The sequence below is a fragment of the Capricornis sumatraensis genome, chromosome 1 (assembly GCF_032405125.1).
Source record: "Capricornis sumatraensis isolate serow.1 chromosome 1, serow.2, whole genome shotgun sequence".
Taxonomy (NCBI): Eukaryota; Metazoa; Chordata; class Mammalia; order Artiodactyla; family Bovidae; genus Capricornis; species Capricornis sumatraensis.
This window is the reverse complement of record NC_091069.1, coordinates 13,264,094-13,285,724: the sequence shown is the minus strand read 5'-3', so window position 1 is coordinate 13,285,724 and position 21,631 is coordinate 13,264,094. Positions and strand designations below refer to the sequence as shown.

General features: G+C 39.8%; 2 protein-coding genes across 2 annotated transcripts; one reads left to right on the top strand and one right to left on the bottom strand.

Moving 5' to 3' along the window:
* Positions 1 to 986: 986 nt before the first annotated feature.
* Positions 987 to 1,928, bottom strand: LOC138073795 (olfactory receptor 1J1-like). Its single transcript, XM_068965714.1, has one exon. The coding sequence runs from the start codon at positions 1,926 to 1,928 to the stop codon at positions 987 to 989; it is 942 nt and encodes a 313-aa protein (XP_068821815.1).
* A 13,220-nt stretch (positions 1,929 to 15,148) lies between these two features.
* LOC138074296 (olfactory receptor 1J2-like) lies at positions 15,149 to 16,102 on the top strand. Its single transcript, XM_068966391.1, has one exon. The coding sequence runs from the start codon at positions 15,149 to 15,151 to the stop codon at positions 16,100 to 16,102; it is 954 nt and encodes a 317-aa protein (XP_068822492.1).
* The last annotated feature ends 5,529 nt before the right edge of the window (positions 16,103 to 21,631 follow it).

Below are 21,631 nucleotides of genomic sequence, written 5' to 3'. Positions count from 1 at the left end.
TCCTGAACCCCCCCTCCCACCTCCTTCCCTGTACCATCCCTCTGGGTCATCCCAGTGCACCAGCCCTGAGCATCCTGTGTCATGCATCGAACCTGGACTGGTGATTTGTTTCACATATGATGTTACATATGTTTCAATGCCATTCTCCCAAATCATCCCACCCTCTCCCTCTCCCACAGAGTCCAAAAGACTGTTCTATACATCTGTGTCTGCTGTCTCACATACAGGGTTATCGTTACCATCTTTCCAAATTCCATATATATGCTTTAGTATACTGTACATAGTAAACTCTTTGACTGGCACCTGAAACAATAGAGGTGATATTTATTTTGTTATTGATTATCTGCAAGGGTCTTGGGAGAAAGTAAATCTGGGTTATATTCCTGAAGGACAAGAGAAGTACATTTATTATGTGGGAAGAGAAATATGTTCTGGGGAACTTCCCTGGTGGTTCCACTGAGGGGGATGTAGGTTCGATTTCTGCTTGGGAAACTTAAAAGATCCCGCATGCCTTGCAGTGTGGCCAATAAAATAAAATAAAATAAAATTATTTTTCTTTCCCTGAACGATCTAACAGGACTCAGGGTCTCTGGATGCCTAGGTGTCTGGGTGCAGGAGGAACCATATTCTCACCAAAATGGAAAATTTTTTAGATACAGGGATGTGAACATTCAAGCACATTTTATAAAACTTTAAAATCTGGGGAAGGGCCAGCCCTGACAGCTTCCATTTAATGGCACCAGCCAAAGTGACATAGCATCCTCAAAGTATTTTCCAATCCCCATTATCCAAGAAAAGAGCAAATTAAGTTCTAAAAGCATATCCCACCTTATTATTCCCCCAACAAGTGTAAGAATACTGTCAATAAAGATTTCTGAGTGACAGCTAAGAAAGGAAGACAAGGGAGCCATGTTTTCAATAATTTGTATTTACATGTAATTGAGGAAATAGAATCACACGGACTGTTTTTAAAGGAAAGGTAAATATCAGTTGGAAGAATATGTTCTCTTGCTCAAGAGTTTTCTCAAGCCCCCTTTCATGTCTTTATTTCTCAGGCTATAAATAAAGGGGTTCAACATGGGAGTGACCACAGTGTACATCACTGAAGCAATTATGTTACTGTCATTGGTGCTGTTGGATGGTGGAAGAAAATATACACCAATAATTGCCCCGTAGTAGAGAGTCACTACTGAGAGATGAGAGCCACATGAGGACAAGGCTTTGCAGATGCCCTTGGCAGAGGGTACCCGGAGGATAGTGGCCCCAATATGGCCATAAGAAACCAGGATGCAAACAAATGGAAGCATAATGGCTGTTAACCCTGCAGTGAAGATTGCCAACTGGTTGAGGGAAGTGTCTGAGCAGGACAATTTGAGCAGGGCAGCAAGATCACAGAAGAAGCAGGGGATAGTGTTGTCAGCACAGAACGACAGCTGGGCTAGGAGAAGGGTGTGCAAAAGAGCACAAGCACAAGCAATGACCCAGGATCCAAGCACCAGCTTGACACAGACACTCTGGCTCATGATGGTGGTATAATGCAGAGGGTGGCAGATGGCCACATACCTGTCATAGGCCATCAAAGTGATCAGGAAGCTGTCCAGATCAGCAAGAAGTATGAAAAAATATGTCTGTGAAAGGCACCCTGCATAGGGGATGGATTTGCGCTTAGTCTGCATGATCATAAGCATCTCAGGGACAGTGACAGATGAGAAAGTAATATCAGTGAGGGCCAAGTGGCTGAGGAAGAAGTACATGGGGGTGTGGAGGCGAGAGTCTAGCCTGATGAGCAGAATGATGAGCAGGTTGCCCAGCACCGTGGTCAGGTACATGCCCAGGAACAAGGCGAAAAACACACCCTGCTGCTCTGGCCAGATGGGGAGCCCCAGGAGGAGGAACTCGGACACACTGCTCTGGTTCTCCATGGTCATCAGCTCGAGGGGATTAGTAGGGAAAGTTGAAGGGAAAAGGTGAATGTCTTGGGATAATAAGGTGATCATCGTGGCAGAGCATGATAAAGATGTTCTTTTGATTTAGGGAAGATCTTCATCGATATTATCTTACATTTGTACCATATTTTGCTGTATAAATGTAGCAAAACTGTAGGCTTCTTTCTCAATCTGGTGACAGACTCTGCAAATGACAATATTAACAGTTAATTTTTGTTAAATACTATCCTTATTCACTGTTCTTATAGCTTCCGTGTAGTAACTGATGTAATATTCTTCAGAATAGGAGCTAGGTAGGCACTATTAATATTATTATTTCCACTTTCCAGATGGTGTACCTGAGGCAGACTGTCTCCAGACCCTGAAGTAAGAAGGGAAGCTGGGATTTGGACCCAAGCACGTTGACTCCAGAATTTGTTCTCTGGAAGCAAAACAAATTATTTGACATCAGAAATCTCTTTGCCCTTCACAATTTTGTGTGTAATAATGTTTAATTCTGCATCCTCTTCTTCTGTATACCCTCCATGATTATTTCTAATTTGTTCATTTGTTGTAGACCCAGAATCTATCAAAGACAATTAATGCATACACATTGTAAGTTTGTTGATCAAATACAAGATGTCACATCCAATTAAAATCATTATGGTGGCCTCTTTAAGAAACTTACATCAAGGATCATTGGAGTGCATGTGTCTTTTTGAATTATGGTTTTCTCAGGGTATATGCCAGTAGTGGGATTGCTGAGTTACATGGTAGTTCTATTACTAGTTTCTTAAGGAATCGCCATACTGTCTTCCATAGTGGCTGGATCAATTCATTTTCCCACCAACAGTGCAGGAGTGTTCCCTTTTCCCCCACATCCTCTCCAGCACTTATTGTTTGTAGATTTTTTGATGATGGCCATTCTGACCAATGTGAGATGCAGATATAGAGAACGGACTTGCAAACACAGCAGGAGAAGGAGAGGGTGGGATGAAACTGAGAGAGTAGAACTGACATATATACATTAGCATGTGCGAAATAGATAGCTAGTGGGAGGCTGCTATATGGCACAGGGAGCTCAGCTTGGTACTCCATGATAGAGAGGTGGAATGGGGTGTGGGAGGAGGCTCAGGGAGGACGGGATATATGTGTACTTACAGGTGATTCATGTTGTTGTAGAGCAGAAACTAACACAACATTGTAAAGCAGTTATCCTTCAATTAAAAAATAATAAAGACATTTTAAAATGCTAGTGTGAAGGAAGAAATAGTTTAGCAATAAGGCTGCCACTGTTGGGGAATTGGGTGAGGAGTGTGCTGTGATGGAGGAAGAATAAACTGTGGTTTGGGAACAACAAGCAGGCTATTAAAAGGTTGGAAAAGAAAAAACCAGAAACTTATATCAGGTCTTGTCCAAGACCCAGGCTAAATCCTAATCATCCAGGGGCCCCATGTTATTTATTTGCTATGCAGTATGACAATCAAATAAGAACAATCTAAAAGCCAAATGGATGAATGGATGGATGGATAAAAAAAGTTGTGGTACATATACACAATGGAATATTACTCAGCTGTAAAAACAAACATATTTGAGTCAGCTCTGATGAGGTAGATGAACCTAGAACCACAGAGTGAAGTGAGTCAGAAAGAGAAAGATAAATATTGTATTCTAATGCATATATACAGAATCTAGAAAAATGGTATTGAAGAATTTATTTACAAGGCAGCAATGGATAAACAGACATAGAGAATAGTCTTATGGACATGGGGAGAGGGGAGGAAAGGGTGAGATGAATGGAAAAAGTAACATGGAAACTTACATTACCATATGTAAAATAGATAGCCAACCGGAATTTGCTGTATGGCTCAGGAAATTCAAACATGTGCTCTGTATCAATCTAGAGGTGTGGAATGGGGCAGGAGATGGGAGGGAGGTTCAAAAGGGAGAGGATATATGTATACCTATGTCTGATTCATGTTGAGGTTTGACAGAAAACAACAAAATTCTGTAAAGCAATCATCCTTCAATTAAAAACATTTTTTTAAAGCCAAATGTAATTTTTAAAGGAATTCTAATCTTTTTCAGTGTCTCTAAAATAGCCTATGAGATATTTATCTCCTTACCCAAATCAGTATTTATCCAAATTTCTATAAATATTTTAAAAAGAGGAGGTAAGAAATCACTAGAACCTATCAAACTTTATTATAAAGCGATACCAGTTACAACAAATGATATACTTTCAGAAGCACAGACCAATAAGGCAGTGGAGAGGAACAGAGAGTCTAGAAACAAAGACACATTTATAATGAGGACTTGGCCTCACCATCACTCTGTCAACTGGATTCCAGAGGACACCATGTACCACCATGAAGTAAGAAGACCCTGAAGTATACTAATGTATATATATGGAATTTAGAAAGACGGTAATGATAACCCTGTATGCGAGACAGCAAAAGAGACACAGATGTATAGAACAGTCTTTTGGACTCTGTGGGAGAGGGAGAGGGTGGGATGATTTGGGAGAATGGCATTGAAATATGTATAATATCATATATGAAATGAATTGCCAGTCCAGGTTCGATGAATGATACTGGATGCTTGGGGCTGGTGCACTGGGATGACCCAGAGGGATGGTATGGGGAGGGAGGAGGGAGGGGGGTTCAGGATGGGGAACACGTGTATACCTGTGGTGGATTCATGTTAATGTATGGCAAAACCAATACAATATTGTAAAGTAATTAACCTCCAATTAAAATAAATAAATTTATATAAAAAAATGTGGGGATCAGATATCAGATTAGCATATCTATGAATTCGTTACCTTTAAGTCTCTCGAGAAACCTATATGCAGGTCAGGAAGCAACAGTTAGAACTGGACATGGAAAAACAGACTGGTTCCAAATAGAAAAAGGAGTACATCAGGACTGTATGTTATCACCCTATTTATTTAACTTATATGCAGAGTACATCATGAGAAATGCGAGGCTAGAAGAAGCACAGCTGGAATCAAGATTGCCAGGAGAAATATCAAAAACCTCAGATATGCAGATGACACCACCCTTATGGCAGAAAATGAAGAGGAACTAAAAAGCCTCTTGATGAAAGTGAAAGAAGAGAGTGAAAAAGTTGGCTTAAAGCTCAACATTCAGAAAACGAAGATCATGGCATCTGGTCCCATCACTTCGTGGGAAATAGATGGGGAAACAGTGGAAACAGTGTCACACTTTATTTTGGGGGACTCCAAAATCATTGCAGATGGTGACTGCAGCCATGAAATTAAAAGATGCTTACTCCTTGGAAGGAAAGTTATGACCAACCTAGATAGCATATTCAAAAGCAGAGACATTACTCTGCCAACAAAGTTCTGTCTAGTCAAGGCTATGGTTTTTCCAGTAGTCATGTATGGATGTGAGAGTTGGACAGTGAAGAAAGTTGAGTGCCAAAGAATTGATGCTTTTGAACTGTGGTGTTGGAGAAGACTCTTGAGAGTCCCTTGGACTGCAAGGAGATCCAACCAATCCATCCTAAAGGAGATCAGTCCTGGGTGTTCATTGGAAGGACTGATGCTGAACCTGAAACTCCAATACTTTGGCCACCTCATGCGAAGAGTTGACTCATTGGAAAAGACTCTGATGCTGGGAGGGATTGGGGGCAGGAGGAGAAGGGGACGACAGAGGATGATGGCATCACCGACTCGATGCACATGAGTTTGAGTGAACTCTGGGAGTTGGTGATGGACAGGGAGGCCTGGCATGCTGTGATTCATGGGGTCGCAAAGAGTCGGACATGACTGAGCGACTGAACTGAACTGAACTGAAGTCTCCCAGAAACAGATGAAAGATAGTTTTCTACTTAGTCCTAGAGGCAGAAGCTTTTCTGGCCAGATTTCTAGCACCTCAGACCCAACCCCTACCCCCAACTCTTCATGGAGTGTGGGAAATGAGCAATGCAATACTCTCTTCTAATATTCCCAAGATTCAGGTATTGGGGGACAGCTTTTCTTGGGGGAACATGCAGAGTTATGCCTGTGCAGTGTGATTTGCAGATCTGCATTGAACCTCCTGTATCTCTACCCAGAATTCCACCCTCCCCAGGCTGCTGGTACCGAAAATTCTTTCAGTTAGATAAAAACTTAAAGGTTCCAATTATAGATTAGGTTTAGAAATAAGTAATCCTGGGAGAGAGAGCCATAGGGATTCACTGAGGCAGAATGACTGGGAACTGTTCATATTTGGGGGCCAGATTTGGGTGGCGAGGAGGGACAAAGTGGGGAAGCATAGGAAGAATAAGAGTGGAGGCTGTAGACGCTGAGGGTCAGTTTACTATCTTTCCAGTTTGGCTGAATGACTACGATAGGGCTAGAAATAGACACGTTGTTAACAAAATCTTATTTGGCGCTTGATTTTCACCAGGTGATTTTCAAATACTCTTTACTTCTTCCCTAAACTTTTCAAAATAGGTATTCAGATCCTCATTAGGGAGGTGAGCATTGAGACTCAGTGACAAAACTTGCCCAATCTTATAGTACTAGTATATGATGACCCTGGGATTTGATCCCACGTCTACCTGGCTTCAAAGATCATATTCTTCCCACTGTATTACATGCCCTCATTAACTATATCCTCAGATAAGACAGTACTTGCTGCCTCAGTTCAGTTCAGTTGCTCAGTCATGTCCGACTCTTTGCAATCCCATGAATCACAGCACTCCAGGCCTCCCTGTCCATCACCAACTCCCGGAGTTCACTCAAATTCACATCCATCGAGTCGGTGATGCCATCCAGCCATCTCATCTTTGGTTGTCCCCTTCTCCTCCTGCCCCCAATCCCTCCCAGCATCAGAGTCTTTTCCAATGAGTCAACTCTTCGCATGAGGTGGCCAAAGTACTGGAGCTTCAGCTTTAGCATCATTCCTTCCAAAGAACACCCAGGACTGATCTCCTTTAGGATGGACTGGTTGGATCTCCTTGCAGTCCAAGGGACTCTCAAGAGTCTTCTCCAACACCACAGTTCAAAAGCATCAATTCTTTGGCACTCAGCTTTCTTTACAGTCCAACTCACATCCATACATGACTACTGGAAAAACCATAGCCTTGACTAGACAGACCTTTGTTGGCAGAGTAATGTCTCTGCTTTTGAATATGCTATCTAGGTTGGTCATAACTTTCCTTCCAAGCAGTAAGCGTCTTTTAATTTCATGGCTGCGGTCACCATCTACAATGATTTTGGAGCCTAAGTACATTCAGAAATACAGGGAAGGAAATCAGGAAGTTTGAGGATGAGTGGAAGATTTGTGGTTTCAAGATAAGTGCCTAGATGATCATGTCAATGATACTGATAATAAAATTATAATAACAATCATCTTTTAGCCACATAACTATTGTTTTAATAACATGGGTCAGCTGCTGCGATGTACTTTATATCATATTATATCTAAAAGGACCACAAAAAGGCATCATTCTCACTTAAACGGTTGGAAAGTTGGACTTACAAGTGTAAATAATTTGCCCTAAATCATTCAGCAAGAAAATGGTGGACAGATCATTCAATTCCATATTTATCTGATTTCAAGCACGTGTTCCCAGTCACCATGCTACACTGACTCCAGAAAAGTCAACTGACAGAAAGGAGACATCTGGTTACATATTTCTCAGTAAAGAGAAACATGTGAGATCTGTTATTTCCCCCAAAGCTTTGGGGTGCATGTACTGCATCAGTCCTTAAATAAATAATCAGAAGTGAATAGAGAGACTAAGAGACCAGCTACTGAATTTATAAAGACAACTGCTTACAAAATGAATTTCTCAGGACCCCAGGACAAAAGGAGATCAAACTCTGATCAGTATTTTTCATAGACTACCTAATTTCTATCAATAAGTGAAAGGTTAAGGCAATTAAGGTACACATCTATTGGAAGTAACAACGTGTAGCTGATAAAATGAATTCATTAAGCTTATAATATGATTTTTGAAGGAACATAATAGAAAGCTTCCCAGGTGGTACAGTGGTAAAGAATTCATCTGCCAGTGCAAGAGACACAGGACACTTGGGTTTGATTCCTGGGTTGGAAGATCCCTTGGAGTAGGAAATGATAACCCACTCCAGTATTCTTGTCTGGAAAATTCCATGGACAGAGGAGTCTGGCAAGGTACAGCCCATGGGGTCACAAAGAGTCAGACATGAATGAGTAACTGAGCACACACACATGTTTAGTACTATTTGCAAAAAAAAAAAATACAGATCATATTATTATTATTAAATCTAGAAGGTTTTGCTCTCAGCTTGCATGCATGCCAGATATCCACTGTGAAAAAGAGAACAACTTATTAAACGGGAAGGTATAAATGCCAAGGGATTATGGTTATTATGTCTAAGTTATTGAGATGACATAACAAAATTATAAGAGTGCTAAGCACAATATAATCATCTTCCAGATTTTGTACCAGACCATTCATTCATTCACACACACACACACACACACACACACACACACACACACACTACTGAGTGAAATCTATAAATACCACCCTTACCTAACTCAGGAGTGATGAATTCAGATACTCTGAGCTCAAAGTTATGACATGACTGAAGCGACCTAGCATGCAGCATGCAAGGGTATGAATATGAACTAATTTTTCATTTTATGTCCAAAATACTTTGATCTGGAAAAAGAAAAAAGTCACGCACTCAGTCTTGAAGTGGGAGGAGGTACACTCTTCTTTTCACCAGATCCAAGGCAATGACAAAGGTATCCATTTTTAGCAGCTAGGTTGGGACCCAGGAGACCAAGGGTACCAATTTCTGGCAAGGAACAACTTGGGAGTGATAAATGCACTTCCCTTAACCATTCCCAGTAGATGTATCTTCTCCAGATACCACAGATAGTCGATTCCTTTGGGAATACAAATGAGGACTCATTATTTCAGATTCATTTAAATAATGTTTGCTTCTAGGAATTCATTTAACCTTCTCAATCACTTTTGAGGTAGATAGTAGCTTTCCCATTTTATTGCAATGCATACGTTCTCGGTCGTTCAGTCATTTCTGACTCTGTGTGGCCCCATGGGCTGTAGTCCACCAGGCTTCTCTGCCCATGAGATTTTCCAGACAAGAATACTGGAGTGGGTTTCCATTTCTTCCTCCAGGGGATCTTCCCGACCCAGGGATCAAACCCGCATCTCTTATGTCTCCTGCATTGGCAGGCAGATTCTTTACCACTGAGCCACATGGGTAGCCCTTTATTGCAATAAGAGTGGCTCAAAAGAAAATGGCCAAATGAGGATTCAAACACAAACACGCTAACTTCACATCTAAAGCCCTGCTCCATTGCACCATGATGCCTGTCTTTTCACAGTGGGCTCTGAATAGTGTGAATTTCTTCCTTCCACATTCAGTCTGGAACTGGGAGGAAAGTTGCTATTAATTTAGTCTTGAACTGGGAGGAAAGTTGCTATTAATACTTGTCCCTGGGGAATAAAGACATTTAACAATGAATCATTCGGTTTCTTCTTCTCAGAAATAGAATTTTTTCCTTCTTAGAGAAATAATTGAATCTATACAGGGATTTTTCGGTGGTCAGTTGTGACAAAAACAGTAGCTGGCACATAATTAGAGCTTAAAATATATTCTTTAGCCACAAGTATGAGTGTGAGAAGCCATCAGTGTCAGAAATCTACTCCATTTTGACTGGAAAAATTTTAAAAAAAGAGATACAGAATCAAGTGGAGGAGATAGCATTTTACTCAACATTGTCTAAGAGTGTCTGTTTACTCATTCATAAAAATATTGTTTAACTACTATGTGGCAAGGGTTTTGTGAGGGACTTTGAATAAAGATTTGAAAACATTTCTTTTCTCTAAAAGAGTGCCCCATCTAGTGAGCAGGAGAGACAAAACAGTGCGTGTCAAGTGTTGTAACAAAGGCAAGTGATGAGAGTTATGGGAGCACAGAGGAAGGGTGCCAAATCCAAATTCAAGGAATCAAGTAAGGTAGGTTTTAGGAAGTTACAGAAAAGCAGAGACCTAAGACAAAAAAGAAAAGGGGATGACAGAGGATGAGGTGGCTGGATGGCATCACCAACTCGATGGACGTGAGTCTGAGTGAACTCCGGGAGTTGGTGATGGACAGGGAGGCCTGGTGTGCTGCGATTCATGCAGTTGCAAAGAGTCAGACATGACTGAGCGATTGAACTGAAGACAAAAAACAAGTCAAAGGTGACATGGAGAGTGTGAGGACAGAGCACTTGAAAGAGAAAAACAGAGGAACACGGAAAGTCATGGGAAAGAGAAAAGGCAAGAAATTCAGGAAATTATTCAGGAAAATTGAAAGGCTGAAATGTACACTTCATCAGGGGAAGAAGTTCAGGATGTGGCAAGAGAAATTAGCAGGAATGAATGGTGCAGAACCTTGGAAGTCATGTTGAATTATTTTCACTTTTCTACTGTTTGCCTTGTACTGAAAAAAGCTTTCTTTAGAATTATAATTAGGAAAATATCTAATTGTGGTATAGTTTTTTAAAAGATAATAAGTAGTTATAGCTTAGTTTCTATCAACGAGGGAGGGGTAAAAGTCACTGTGTTATACTCCCATTGGAATATTATGTAACTGTTAAACTGATGTTTATGTAAAGCTTATGTATAATTTTTGTTGTTTTTTTTTAATTTTATTTTATTTTTTATTTTTATTTTTTTAATTTTAAAATCTTTAATTCTTACATGTGTTCCCAAACATGAAACCCCCTCCCACCTCCCTTCCCATAACATCTCTGTGGGTCATCCCCATGCACCAGCCCCAAGCATGCTGTAATTTTTGAAATAACATAATAGAAAATTTGTATATAGGCATATTTACAGCAATTTGCAAAGATGCAGATTATGATTTTCTGAAAACCTAGAATCATGTGCTCCAAAATGTTAAAGAGAGTATTTTGTTGTTGAGAGCAGAGACATATATGTATTTTTAAAAAACTTCTGGCTGTAATATTTATATAACCCTGCCTTTCCTGTGTTCTTGCCTGGAGAATCCCAGGGACGGGGGAGCCTGGTGGGCTGCTGTCTATGGGGTCGCACAGAGTCGGACACGACTGAAGCGACTTAGCAGCAGCAGCAGCCTTTCCTTTATAAGTATTGAAAGTATTAGTTCTGTGAACTGTTGCTGAGTCATGGGAAAGGGAGAGTCCAGGAAGAAAAATCCATGGGTTGACAAACTTTAAGAAGAGGATAGGGACTTCCCTGATGGTCCAGTGGTTAAGAATCTACCTGCCAATACAGGGCACACAGGTTCAATCCCTGGTCCAGGAAGACTTAACATGCAATGAAGTCTGAGAGTCACAACTATTGAAGCCCGAGTACTCTAGAGCCCATGCTCTGCAACAAGAGAAGCCGCTGCCATGAAAAGCCCAGGCACGGCAACTAGAGGGTAGCCCTTGCTCACCACAACTAGCGAGAGCCCATATGCAGCAATGAGGACCCAGAAGAGCCAAAAATAAATTAATTAAAATTTTCTTTTAAAAAAGAAGAGAAATGTAGGTTGAAAAAAAGACCGTCAAAGATTATCTCAAGCTGTAAACACCACTTTGTCCTGTGTATCTCACTCCTAACAATCACTAGTGGCACAATAAACGATCATTTTCTTCAAAAAGTCAATTTTAAAGAATCTGAAGCTGTTAAATTTTGAGTCAACTTTTCTGGGTCATGTGTGTCAACATCCTTTCCCATTTCCAAGTTTGTTTCCTTTGTGGGTTATTTTTCATCTATTTTCTTTCCTTCTTCCCCTCCTTCCTTCTTTCTTCCCTTCTTTTTTTCCTTCCTTGAGAATTGTTTTTATTTGATGTAACCAAACCCAAGTCTGTCAATAAAGCAATAAAATCTCTAAACAAAAAACTGCCTCTTGCCAGTTTGCATTGCATGATGACCACCAGAGAGATAAAACACAAAATCATTTCCTTTGGGTTACCTGGTGGGTATGGCCCAATAAAAGTCTTTTGAGTGGGATAGAGTTCTACCTAAATTCTCAGACACCACTTGGTCATTTGGCTACCTGGACCTCACTGGAACCAGTAATTTTTAAAAAATAACTCTCTGGAGTTTATCTTACGCCAAAATGTGAACAAACCTGGGAAACAGAACCTGAAACAGAGGGAAGATTGAGGGTGCCTGAGATTCTTCCTCCGTGGGCTCATTCTATAAGGTTCCAACACAAACATCCTTCCCATGGGACAGATTTCCTAGAGGAATCAAGGGGGAAATTGGGCAATTAACCCAAGTCTGATGGACATCTTTAAACTGTAAATTACAAGTTCTTTTCCCCATCCCCTAGGGTTCCTTCCTTGGCTGGTTATACTCCTCCATTCATAGATGTGGGGCTGGTAGATAGGAGTGAGAGTCTGAGCTTGTAGCTTTTCTTTTTGATGCTCAAGAAACGGTGATGACCTTGGAAGCTAATATTCAGGTCCCCTAAAGACAATCTCAGGACATATTTACCACCACACACTGAGTCATAAATGCTCTTAAGGTCAGTATTGGGGATGGAATGGATTTTTTTTTTTCTCAGCAATATATAAGTTAAAGTAGGGTATGCTGCTGCTGCTGCTGCTGCTAAGTCGCTTCAGTCGTGTCCGACTCTGTGTGACCCCATAGACGGCAGCCCACCAGGCTCCGCCATCCCTGGGATTCTCCAGGCAAGAACACTGGAGTGGGTTGCCATTTCCTTCTCCAATGCATGAAAGTGAAAAGTGAAAGTGAAGTCGCTCAGTCATGTCCTACTCTTCACGACCCCTTGGACTGCTGCCTACCAGGCTCCTCTGTCCATGGGATTTTCCAGGCAAGAGTACTGGAGTGGGTTGCCATTGCCTTTTCTGAAAATAGGGTATGGAAGAGGAAAAACCAGAAAGCTGATTTTGGCATGGAAAAGGGAGAAGTAAAAAGAGAAAATAAGAAAGAGTAGGGAGAAGGAATAGAGACAAAGAATGGAGATGCAGAGGCAGAGAGAATGAGGACTAAGAGAGAAAGTAGGAGGAAATGAAAGAAAAATAAAGTGAAGGTGGGAACAGGAAGAGAGAAAAAAGCAAAAAGAGAGAAAAGTGAACCAGGAGATAAAACAGAGATTCAGAGAAGCAGTCTTTCAGGAGGAATTCTACTTGCTTTGGGTTCTGACAGAGTCCAATTGCTGAATGCAGAAGGGATATTTTTGAATCACCGTTGTGACCAATAGCAAATGCTTCCAATGGGTAGTAACCTCATGTCCTTACGTATTAGGTAGGAGTTTGCTCTGGGAAGCTATTGTTTTTTTGTGGTATACAAGGTGTAAGTTAAGGGAGGACCCAGGGATTTTGTTGCACATTGGTGCCCAAATAACCAAAGTATTTGAATATGCCTGAAATCCCCCCATTATTGGTATATCCGTTTCTTATTGCCACTCTAACAAATTGCACAAACTTAGTAACTTAAAAAAAACCCACATATTTATTGTGTTACAGCTCTGAAGTTCAGAAGTCTGACTTGTTGGCATTTCTCCTGAAGACTCTAAAGGAGAATTGTCTCCGTGCCTTTTCCAGCTTCCAGAAGACACTTGCACTCACTGCTTGTAGCCCCTTCCTCCATCGTCTATGCCAGGAGCATAATGTCTTAAAATCTCTCTCTAACAAACTTCTGCTCTCCACTTCTACATTTAAAGACACCTGTGATTACACTGGGCCCACCAAGATAGTCCAAGGTAATCTCATATTAAAGTCAGATGATTAGCAGCCTCAATTCCACCTGTAGCTTAATTCCTCTCCTGCCATATCCACAGGTTCTGGGCATCAGAACATGGACATCTTTGCAGGTTACTATTTCTGCTTACCATAACCAACTAGCAGGTGTATTAAAAGGTAGGATCCAATAAGGAGATGAAAGTTCGGGATAGAGCTAAAATTTCACTTATTTTGGCATCTTTTGATAACAGTCCTTATTTTTTTTAATGAGATGTTATTATGTTGCATAGAGAGGAAAGAGAATGTATTAAAAATGATATACTTTGTATATATAGGGCTTCCTTTATAGCTCAGTTGGTAAAGAATCCACCTACAATGCAGGAGACCCTGTTTAATTCCTGGGTCGGGAAGATCTGCTGGAGAAGGGATAGGCTACCCACTCCAGTATTCTTGGGCTTCCCTTGTGGCTCAGCTGGTAAAGAATCCACCTGCAATGTGGGGGACATGGGTTTGATCCCTGGGTTGGGAAGATCCCCTGGAGAAGGGAAAGGCTACCCATTTCAGTTTTCTGGCCTGGAGAATTCCATGGACTGTACTTTGTATATATAAGATGTTACATCATCTCTTAGCCTTCTGTGTAGAAAATGAACCATAAATAAATTTGCATGAAATATTTGCTGGGAGTCAGATTGGTCTTTGTTTCTTAACATAGCATAGGATCCCAGAGAACGTACAACCACCAAAGAGAAGGGAGTCTAAATAACATCAAATGGAAATCTGTCTTTCCAGGAAAGTTGGAACAGATATGTCAGCAAGATTGAGGACGGTGGGGATGAGGAAGAAGAGATTGGAAACATAGGAGACACACACAGATTTCTTAGGGTCTTTAAACCATATTAAGGTTGTTTCACTTCATCTTAAGATCCATGGGAATCCTTTGAGAATTTTTAAACAGGGGAAGTCATTTAGGTTTTCAAAAAAGAAATACAGGTTTTTAAAAGAATCTCTCTTTGGCTGCAGGAGGGAGAATGGATTAACATAATCCAGAGTTTCTTAAGGACCCTCTGTGAATTGAAAAAAAATACAAAATATGTGTATATGATGAGTGCTCTTTAGCAAATACTTTTTTTATCGTTTCATATGAAAAGTATAACTGCCATACAAAATCTAACAGCGGTTGTTGAAATCAACTCTTCTAAAGGTTGCTGTGCAATGGTTGATGATCCTCACCACAGAGCACTCATGGGGCAGTAAAATAAATGGTTGCGTCATCATGTACTCACCCTCGGCAACACAGATACACGAATGCTATTTTGCTAGTGAATCAAGAAAAGGTGGTTCTCTTTCACAGTCCCTAGCTGATATTTTTTTCTAATTCCCTTATGTGTCAACATATAAGGAGTATATAAGAAATATGTTGTTTCCCACTTCCCAAAATCAAATATATATTTTTTTACATGACTGCTAAAATTATTTCAGAAACCTTCATATTTTCAATCATTCTTCATCTGCAGCAGACAGGAGAGGAGAATGAAGAGGGAGAACCAGAGCAGCGTGTCCGAGTTCCTCCTCCTGGGGCTCCCCATCCGGCCAGAGCAGCAGGGCGTGTTCTTTGCCCTGTTCCTGGGCATGTACCTGACCACAGTGCTGGGCAACCTGCTCATCCTCCTGCTCATCAGGCTGGACCCTCGCCTCCACACCCCCATGTACTTCTTCCTCAGCCACTTGGCCCTCACTGACATCTCCTTCTCATCTGTCACCGTCCCTAAGATGCTAGTGAGCATGCACACCCAGGACCAATCCATCCGCTATGGAGGGTGCATAGCACAGATGTATTTTTTCATATTTTTTACTGATCTGGACAGCTTCCTTATTACCTCCATGGCGTATGACCGCTATGTTGCTGTATGTCGCCCCCTTCACTACACCACCATCATGAGGCAGGAGCTGTGTGCCTTCCTAGTGGCTGGATCCTGGATCCTGTCTGGTGCCAGCTCCCTTTCTCACACTCTCCTCCTGACCCAACTATCCTTCTGTGCTGACCACACCATCCCCCATTTCTTCTGTGACCTTGGTGCTCTGCTCAAATTGTCCTGCTCAGACGTCTTCCTCAATGAGTTGGTCATGTTCACAGTAGGCGTGGTGGTCATTACTCTGCCATTCACATGTATCCTGGTATCTTATGGGTACATTGGGGCCACCGTTCTAAGGGTCCCTTCAACCAAAGGAATCTGCAAAGCATTGTCCACGTGTAGCTCCCATCTCTCTGTAGTGACTCTATACTATGGGTCAATATTTGGGCAGTACCTCTTCCCAACACTGAGCGATTTCATTGACAAGGACATCATTGTGGCTGTCATGTACACGGTGGTCACACCCATGTTGAATCCCTTTATCTACAGCCTTAGGAACAAGGACATAAAAGGGGCCCTGGGGAAACTCTGCAGTAGAGCAATGCTTTTCTTCCACCCAACTTTTATTTAAATCAGAACCTCATTTTAATTCATCTCTTGTATTTGATCTTTCCATTTGAATATAACTTAAAACCTTAATGTCTCCAAACCCTAAGAAAAATGATGGCATGTTGTATTTACTTGACAAATGTTCATTGACCAGAATTTCATTCCCTTATTAGCAGTACTCTCCTGGTGTGGATAAAAAGGAACCCTCTGAACTGTTGGTAGAAATGTAAGTTGGTTCAGTAAGTATGGAAAACAGGATGGAAGTTTCCCAGAATTTCCATATGATTTAGCAATCCCACTCCTGGGCATATATTAAAACAAAACTGTAATTCAAAAAGATATATGCACCCCTATTATGTTCATAGCAACACTATTTACAATAGCCAAGACATAGAAACAACCTAAATGTCCACCAACGTTTAGATGAAGGGATAAAGAAGATATGGTATATATATATATATATATATATATATACAATGGAGTACTACGCAGACATAAAAAAGAATGAAATAACACCAGTAACAGCAACATGGATGGACCTAGGGGTTATCAATTGTACTTACATGAAGTAACTCAGAGAGAGAAAGGCAAATACATAAGCTATCTCTTATACATGGAATCTAAAATATAACACAAATGAACTTATTTATGAAACAGAAACAGACTCACGGACATAGAGAACAGACTTGTGGTTGCCAAGGAGGAGAGAAATGGGGGAGGGATGGACAGGAGGGTTAGCAGATGTAAACTATTACATATAGAATGGAGAAACAGCCATGTCCTATTGTATAGCACAGAGAACTATGTTCAGTACCCTACGATATACCATATAGTAAAGAATATTTTTAAAATGAATGCAAACTAGTACAGCCACTATGGAGAACAGTGTGGAGAGTCCTTAAAAAATTGCAAATAGAACTGCCTTATGACCCAGCAATCTCACTGCTGGGCATACACACCGAGGAAATAAGAATTGAAAGAGACACGTGTACCCCAGTGTTCATCACAGCACTGTTTATAATAGCCAGGACATGGAAGCAACCTAGATGTCCAGCTGTGGTACATATACACAATGGAGTATTACTCACCATTAAAAAGAATACATTTGAATCAGTTCTAATGAGGTGGATGAAACTGAAACTTATTATACAGAGTGAAGTAAGCCAGAAAGGAAAACACCAATATAGTATACTAACGCATATATATGGAATTTAGAAAGATGGTAATGATAACCCTGTATGCGAGACAGCAAAAGAGACACAGATATATAGAACAGTCTTTTGGACTCTGGGAGAGGGAGAGGTGGGATGATTTGGGAGAATGGCATTGAAACATGTATAATATCAGGTAAGAAACGAATCGCCAGTCCAGGTTCAATGCAGGATACAGGATGCTTGGGGCTGGTGCACTGGGATGACCCAGAGGGATGGTATCGGGAGGGAAGTGGGAGGGGGGTTCAGGATGGGGAACACGTGTATACCTGTGGCAGATTCATGTTAATGTATGGCAAAACCAATACAATATTGTAAAGTAATTAGCCTCCAATTAAAATAAATAAATTTATATTTAAAAAAATCAAAATAAATAAATAAATTTAAATTTAAAAATTGTAAAAATGTGTATCTATGTATAACTGAATTACTTTGCTATACAGCAGGGATTAACATGACATTGTAAATCAACTATACTTCAATAAAAATTAAAAAAAAACAGTACTCTCCTTTGGAAACAACTTTTGATCAGAAAATGCTAAATTAATTTTATTATTTATTTCTACAACTTGAGGGCATTAATACAAAAATATACAGGTCATTTAGTTATCTTTTATTTGAGAATTTTGGAAACCAATATATTTTAAGCCCATAATCTCAGACTTTCACACTCCGAGAATCTAAAGAATTGCCTATATTATTACACTACACTCTTATGCAGACAATGCAGGATTTTCTTTTTGTCTTTATGGGTCTGTTAAATCATAGAATCCAAACTGTCACTTAAATAAGAGGAAAAGCATAACTTTCTGCCTGTGGTATAAAATGTTACAAAAACAGCTCTGACAATAGGAGAACCTGGAGGAGATCCAGACTGGCCAAGTATTTCCCCTTTGCCAGCACAGTGTGCTTGACATTGATTAGCCCCCAACACAGTCAGCAGTGAAAGCACACTGAGTGCTGGCCTCCTTTGTATGTATAATGAAATGCACTAGATTATCCCAGTGCATAATCTCTGAAAATGTCATTGATTTTTGTTAATATCACTGCAGATTCAGCACTCTCTATCCTTCCTGGACTTCTTGCTTTCCCAAATAAAGAATGAGAACAAGGCTTTTCAGACCTTAACACGCCTAAGAATTCCTGGAAAGCTTGTTAAAACAGAGATTCCTGAATCTATCTCCATGAATTCCAATTCTGTAGTTGTGGGACGAGATCCAAGAATTTGCATTTCTTTTTTTTTTTAATTTTAAAATCTTTAATTTTTACATGTGTTCCCAAACATGAACCCCCCTCCCACCTCCCTCCCCATAACATCTCAGTGAGTCATCCCCATGCACCAACCCCAAGCATGCTGTATCCTGCGTCAGACATAGACTGGCAATTCAATTCTTACATGATAGTATACATGATAGAATGCCATTCTCCAAAATCATCCCACCCTTTATTTCTAACAAGCTTCCACACAATGTGGACACTGCAGATTTGTGAAAAATAATTTGAAGATCAGTGAAAAATTAAACTATGGAAGTGGTGGGATGCAGGTTTATAACACCTTCCAAGAATTCTGGGAGAGTGGGTAGAGTGAAGCCAGAGAACACTTGGATTATTTAGGGAATAGAGTAATCAGTGGTTCATGGTGATATTTTCAGATTAATTCTAGCTAAAGTAAATTCCTTTTTTCAATTTCTAATAGAAGAGGATCTTTCCTGAGCTATCAAATTCTCTTCTCTCTTTCACACACACTACAGACATATCAGACACTGCTGACTGTATATTCAATGAAAAAAAACCCAAAGCTTTGAAAAAAATGGCATCGTATGTTCATTGGTAGCTTCTTGTTTACATTAAGCTATGTGGAATTTCAGTGTGACTTGCAGTTTTGCTAATGTCACTCAAAACCATTTTAATATTTTATTTTTTAAATTTATTTTTCATTTGGAGGAAAACTGCTTTACAAGGTTGCATTGGTTTCTGCTGTACAACAATGCTTATCAGCCATAATTATACATGTATCCCTTCCTTTTAATATTTTAAACTAACAGTTATTTCACATATGCTGCCAAAAACTGTACATCTGTTATAAAGAATTGGTTGATCTCAGAGCATCTGTACCTCCACAAATGGACCTTTGAGTTCTTTTTTAATAATTAATTATTTTTGGCTATGCTGGGTCTTCATTGCTTTGCATGGGCTTTCTCTAGGTGCAGCAATCAGGGGCTACGCTGTAGTTGTGGTGTGCAGGTTTCTCACTGCGGTAACTTCTCTTGTTGAAAAGTACAGCCTCTACGCACATGGGCATCAGCAGTTGTGGCTCAGGTGCTTAGTGGCTCAGGAGCTTAGTTGCTCCAGGGCAGGTGGAATCTTCCCGGACTAGGGATCAAACCAGTGTCCCCTGTATTGGCAAGCAGATTCTTATCCACTGGACCACCAGGGAAGTCCCACTTGAGTTCTTGACGGGACACTAAAAACGTTTTGTTGTATGATGTTATTCATGTCTAAAAGCCCTCATCTACCTTGTCATGTTTCTTGACACAGCGCAAAGGACAGAACTTGTCTTGAATCCAATATTATGGGCATTGAGGCTACTTTACCCATCTTTTCCTGTTCTCTTTGTGTGTATGTGTCTGCCCTATGTAAATTGCAATATGTTTATCCAATTTTGTACATAAATATAGGACTAATTCATATGCAACCAGCATCTGGAGTGACATTTAAGGCTAAGGTGATGTCCCCGACTCTAGTCTGTTTGAGGTATGAAGATGGAAGTTAGAAATTTTGGTAGAAGCTTAGTATTTGATACACATGTAGAATATTTTGGTAGCAACTTTCTTTTATTATTTATTTATTTCATTCTTTAAGCTCTGACTTAGGCAATCCCTTAGGTGAATGAAGACAATCTGGCTGTGTTGTCTTTCTTTCCAAGGGGTTCAACCTAGACTTCCATTCTTCATGTATTTTTATGGATATTTTCAAAGTTCATGCTTCTCTTTTCAAAGGAGCAAGCTACAGGCCCTGGGGAACTAAGACAATGGAGCTCTTTAAAACAGATGCTTTGGAGATGTGAAAGTAACCTTGATCAGACAACTGACACAAGACATTTCAAGTGTGTATAATTGTTAATAAAGTTTCACAATGAATCATTGTGTTAATTCAATAAGAGATCAACTAAAACTTAAAAACTTTAAGTGGATTGATGTATTGATGCTGTGTACATTCTATGTATATGTATAGAGGCAGAAATGTAGATATTACAATACAATAAAACTAAATTATTATAGAAAAGGAAAGCTATAAAATACCATGTAAAATAAATCCCATTTATGTAAACATAAAATTTTATGAATAAAAACCATTTTAGAAGGATAAAAAATGAATAACAGAAGTGTGAAGTACTTTGACTGTATCCTTTGTTTTCGTGTCTATGTTAATATATTTGGATTTCCATCATAAAGCAAATTTCATTTTAAAAGCAGCAAATCAAAAAGGAATTTCCACTTAGGAGAAAAATCCCTCTTCACTTCCCAAGCTGTGACTTAACTAGGAGAAGCAGTAAGCTGGAATAAATACTCAGAAAATACATGATAGCTTGAATTGCATTTGTTTCTAGTTAACCTCTTGTCCTAGTAATTCTTTATATAAACTGTGAATTCTATTTACTATTAATGATAGCTCTTGTGTATTAAATTGAGAAATTAACATCACTAGTAGAACTTAAGTCTCTAGTCTTATTTCCTGAGAAACTATTAGTTCATTTTTAAACAGCTTTATTGAGGTATATTTAACATATAAACATTGTATGTATTTAAATATTATGAAAAAAATAAAATGTACAGCTTGATATTTTGGTATGTATATGTTGTGAAATTATCACCATAGTCAAGTTAACTAATGTATTTATCACCGCCATATAATGGCCATTTTTGTGTGTGTGTTTGGTGAGAAGACTTAATTCAAGAGCCACCTTCATAGTACATGACAAGCACACAATACAGTGTCATTCACTATAGTCATCCTGCCAAATATTTGATCTCAAAAAACTCATTCATCTTGCATAACTGGAACTTTGTTCATTATGCTAGGTGAAATAAGTCAGACACGGAAAGACAAATAGTGTATGATTTCACTTACTTGTGGCATCTAACATGGTTAAATCATAGAAGCAGAGAATAGATTGATGGTTGCCAGGGGCCCAATGAAAAAATGGAAATGCCTTCTTTGTTAAATACCTAATTTTTTAATGTCTTGATAACTTTTCCTTAAATCAGCCTGAGAATAATGGAGCCATTCAAATGATGGAGAGCAGGGATTAATTCAGATACCAAGATTGGCCATCACTG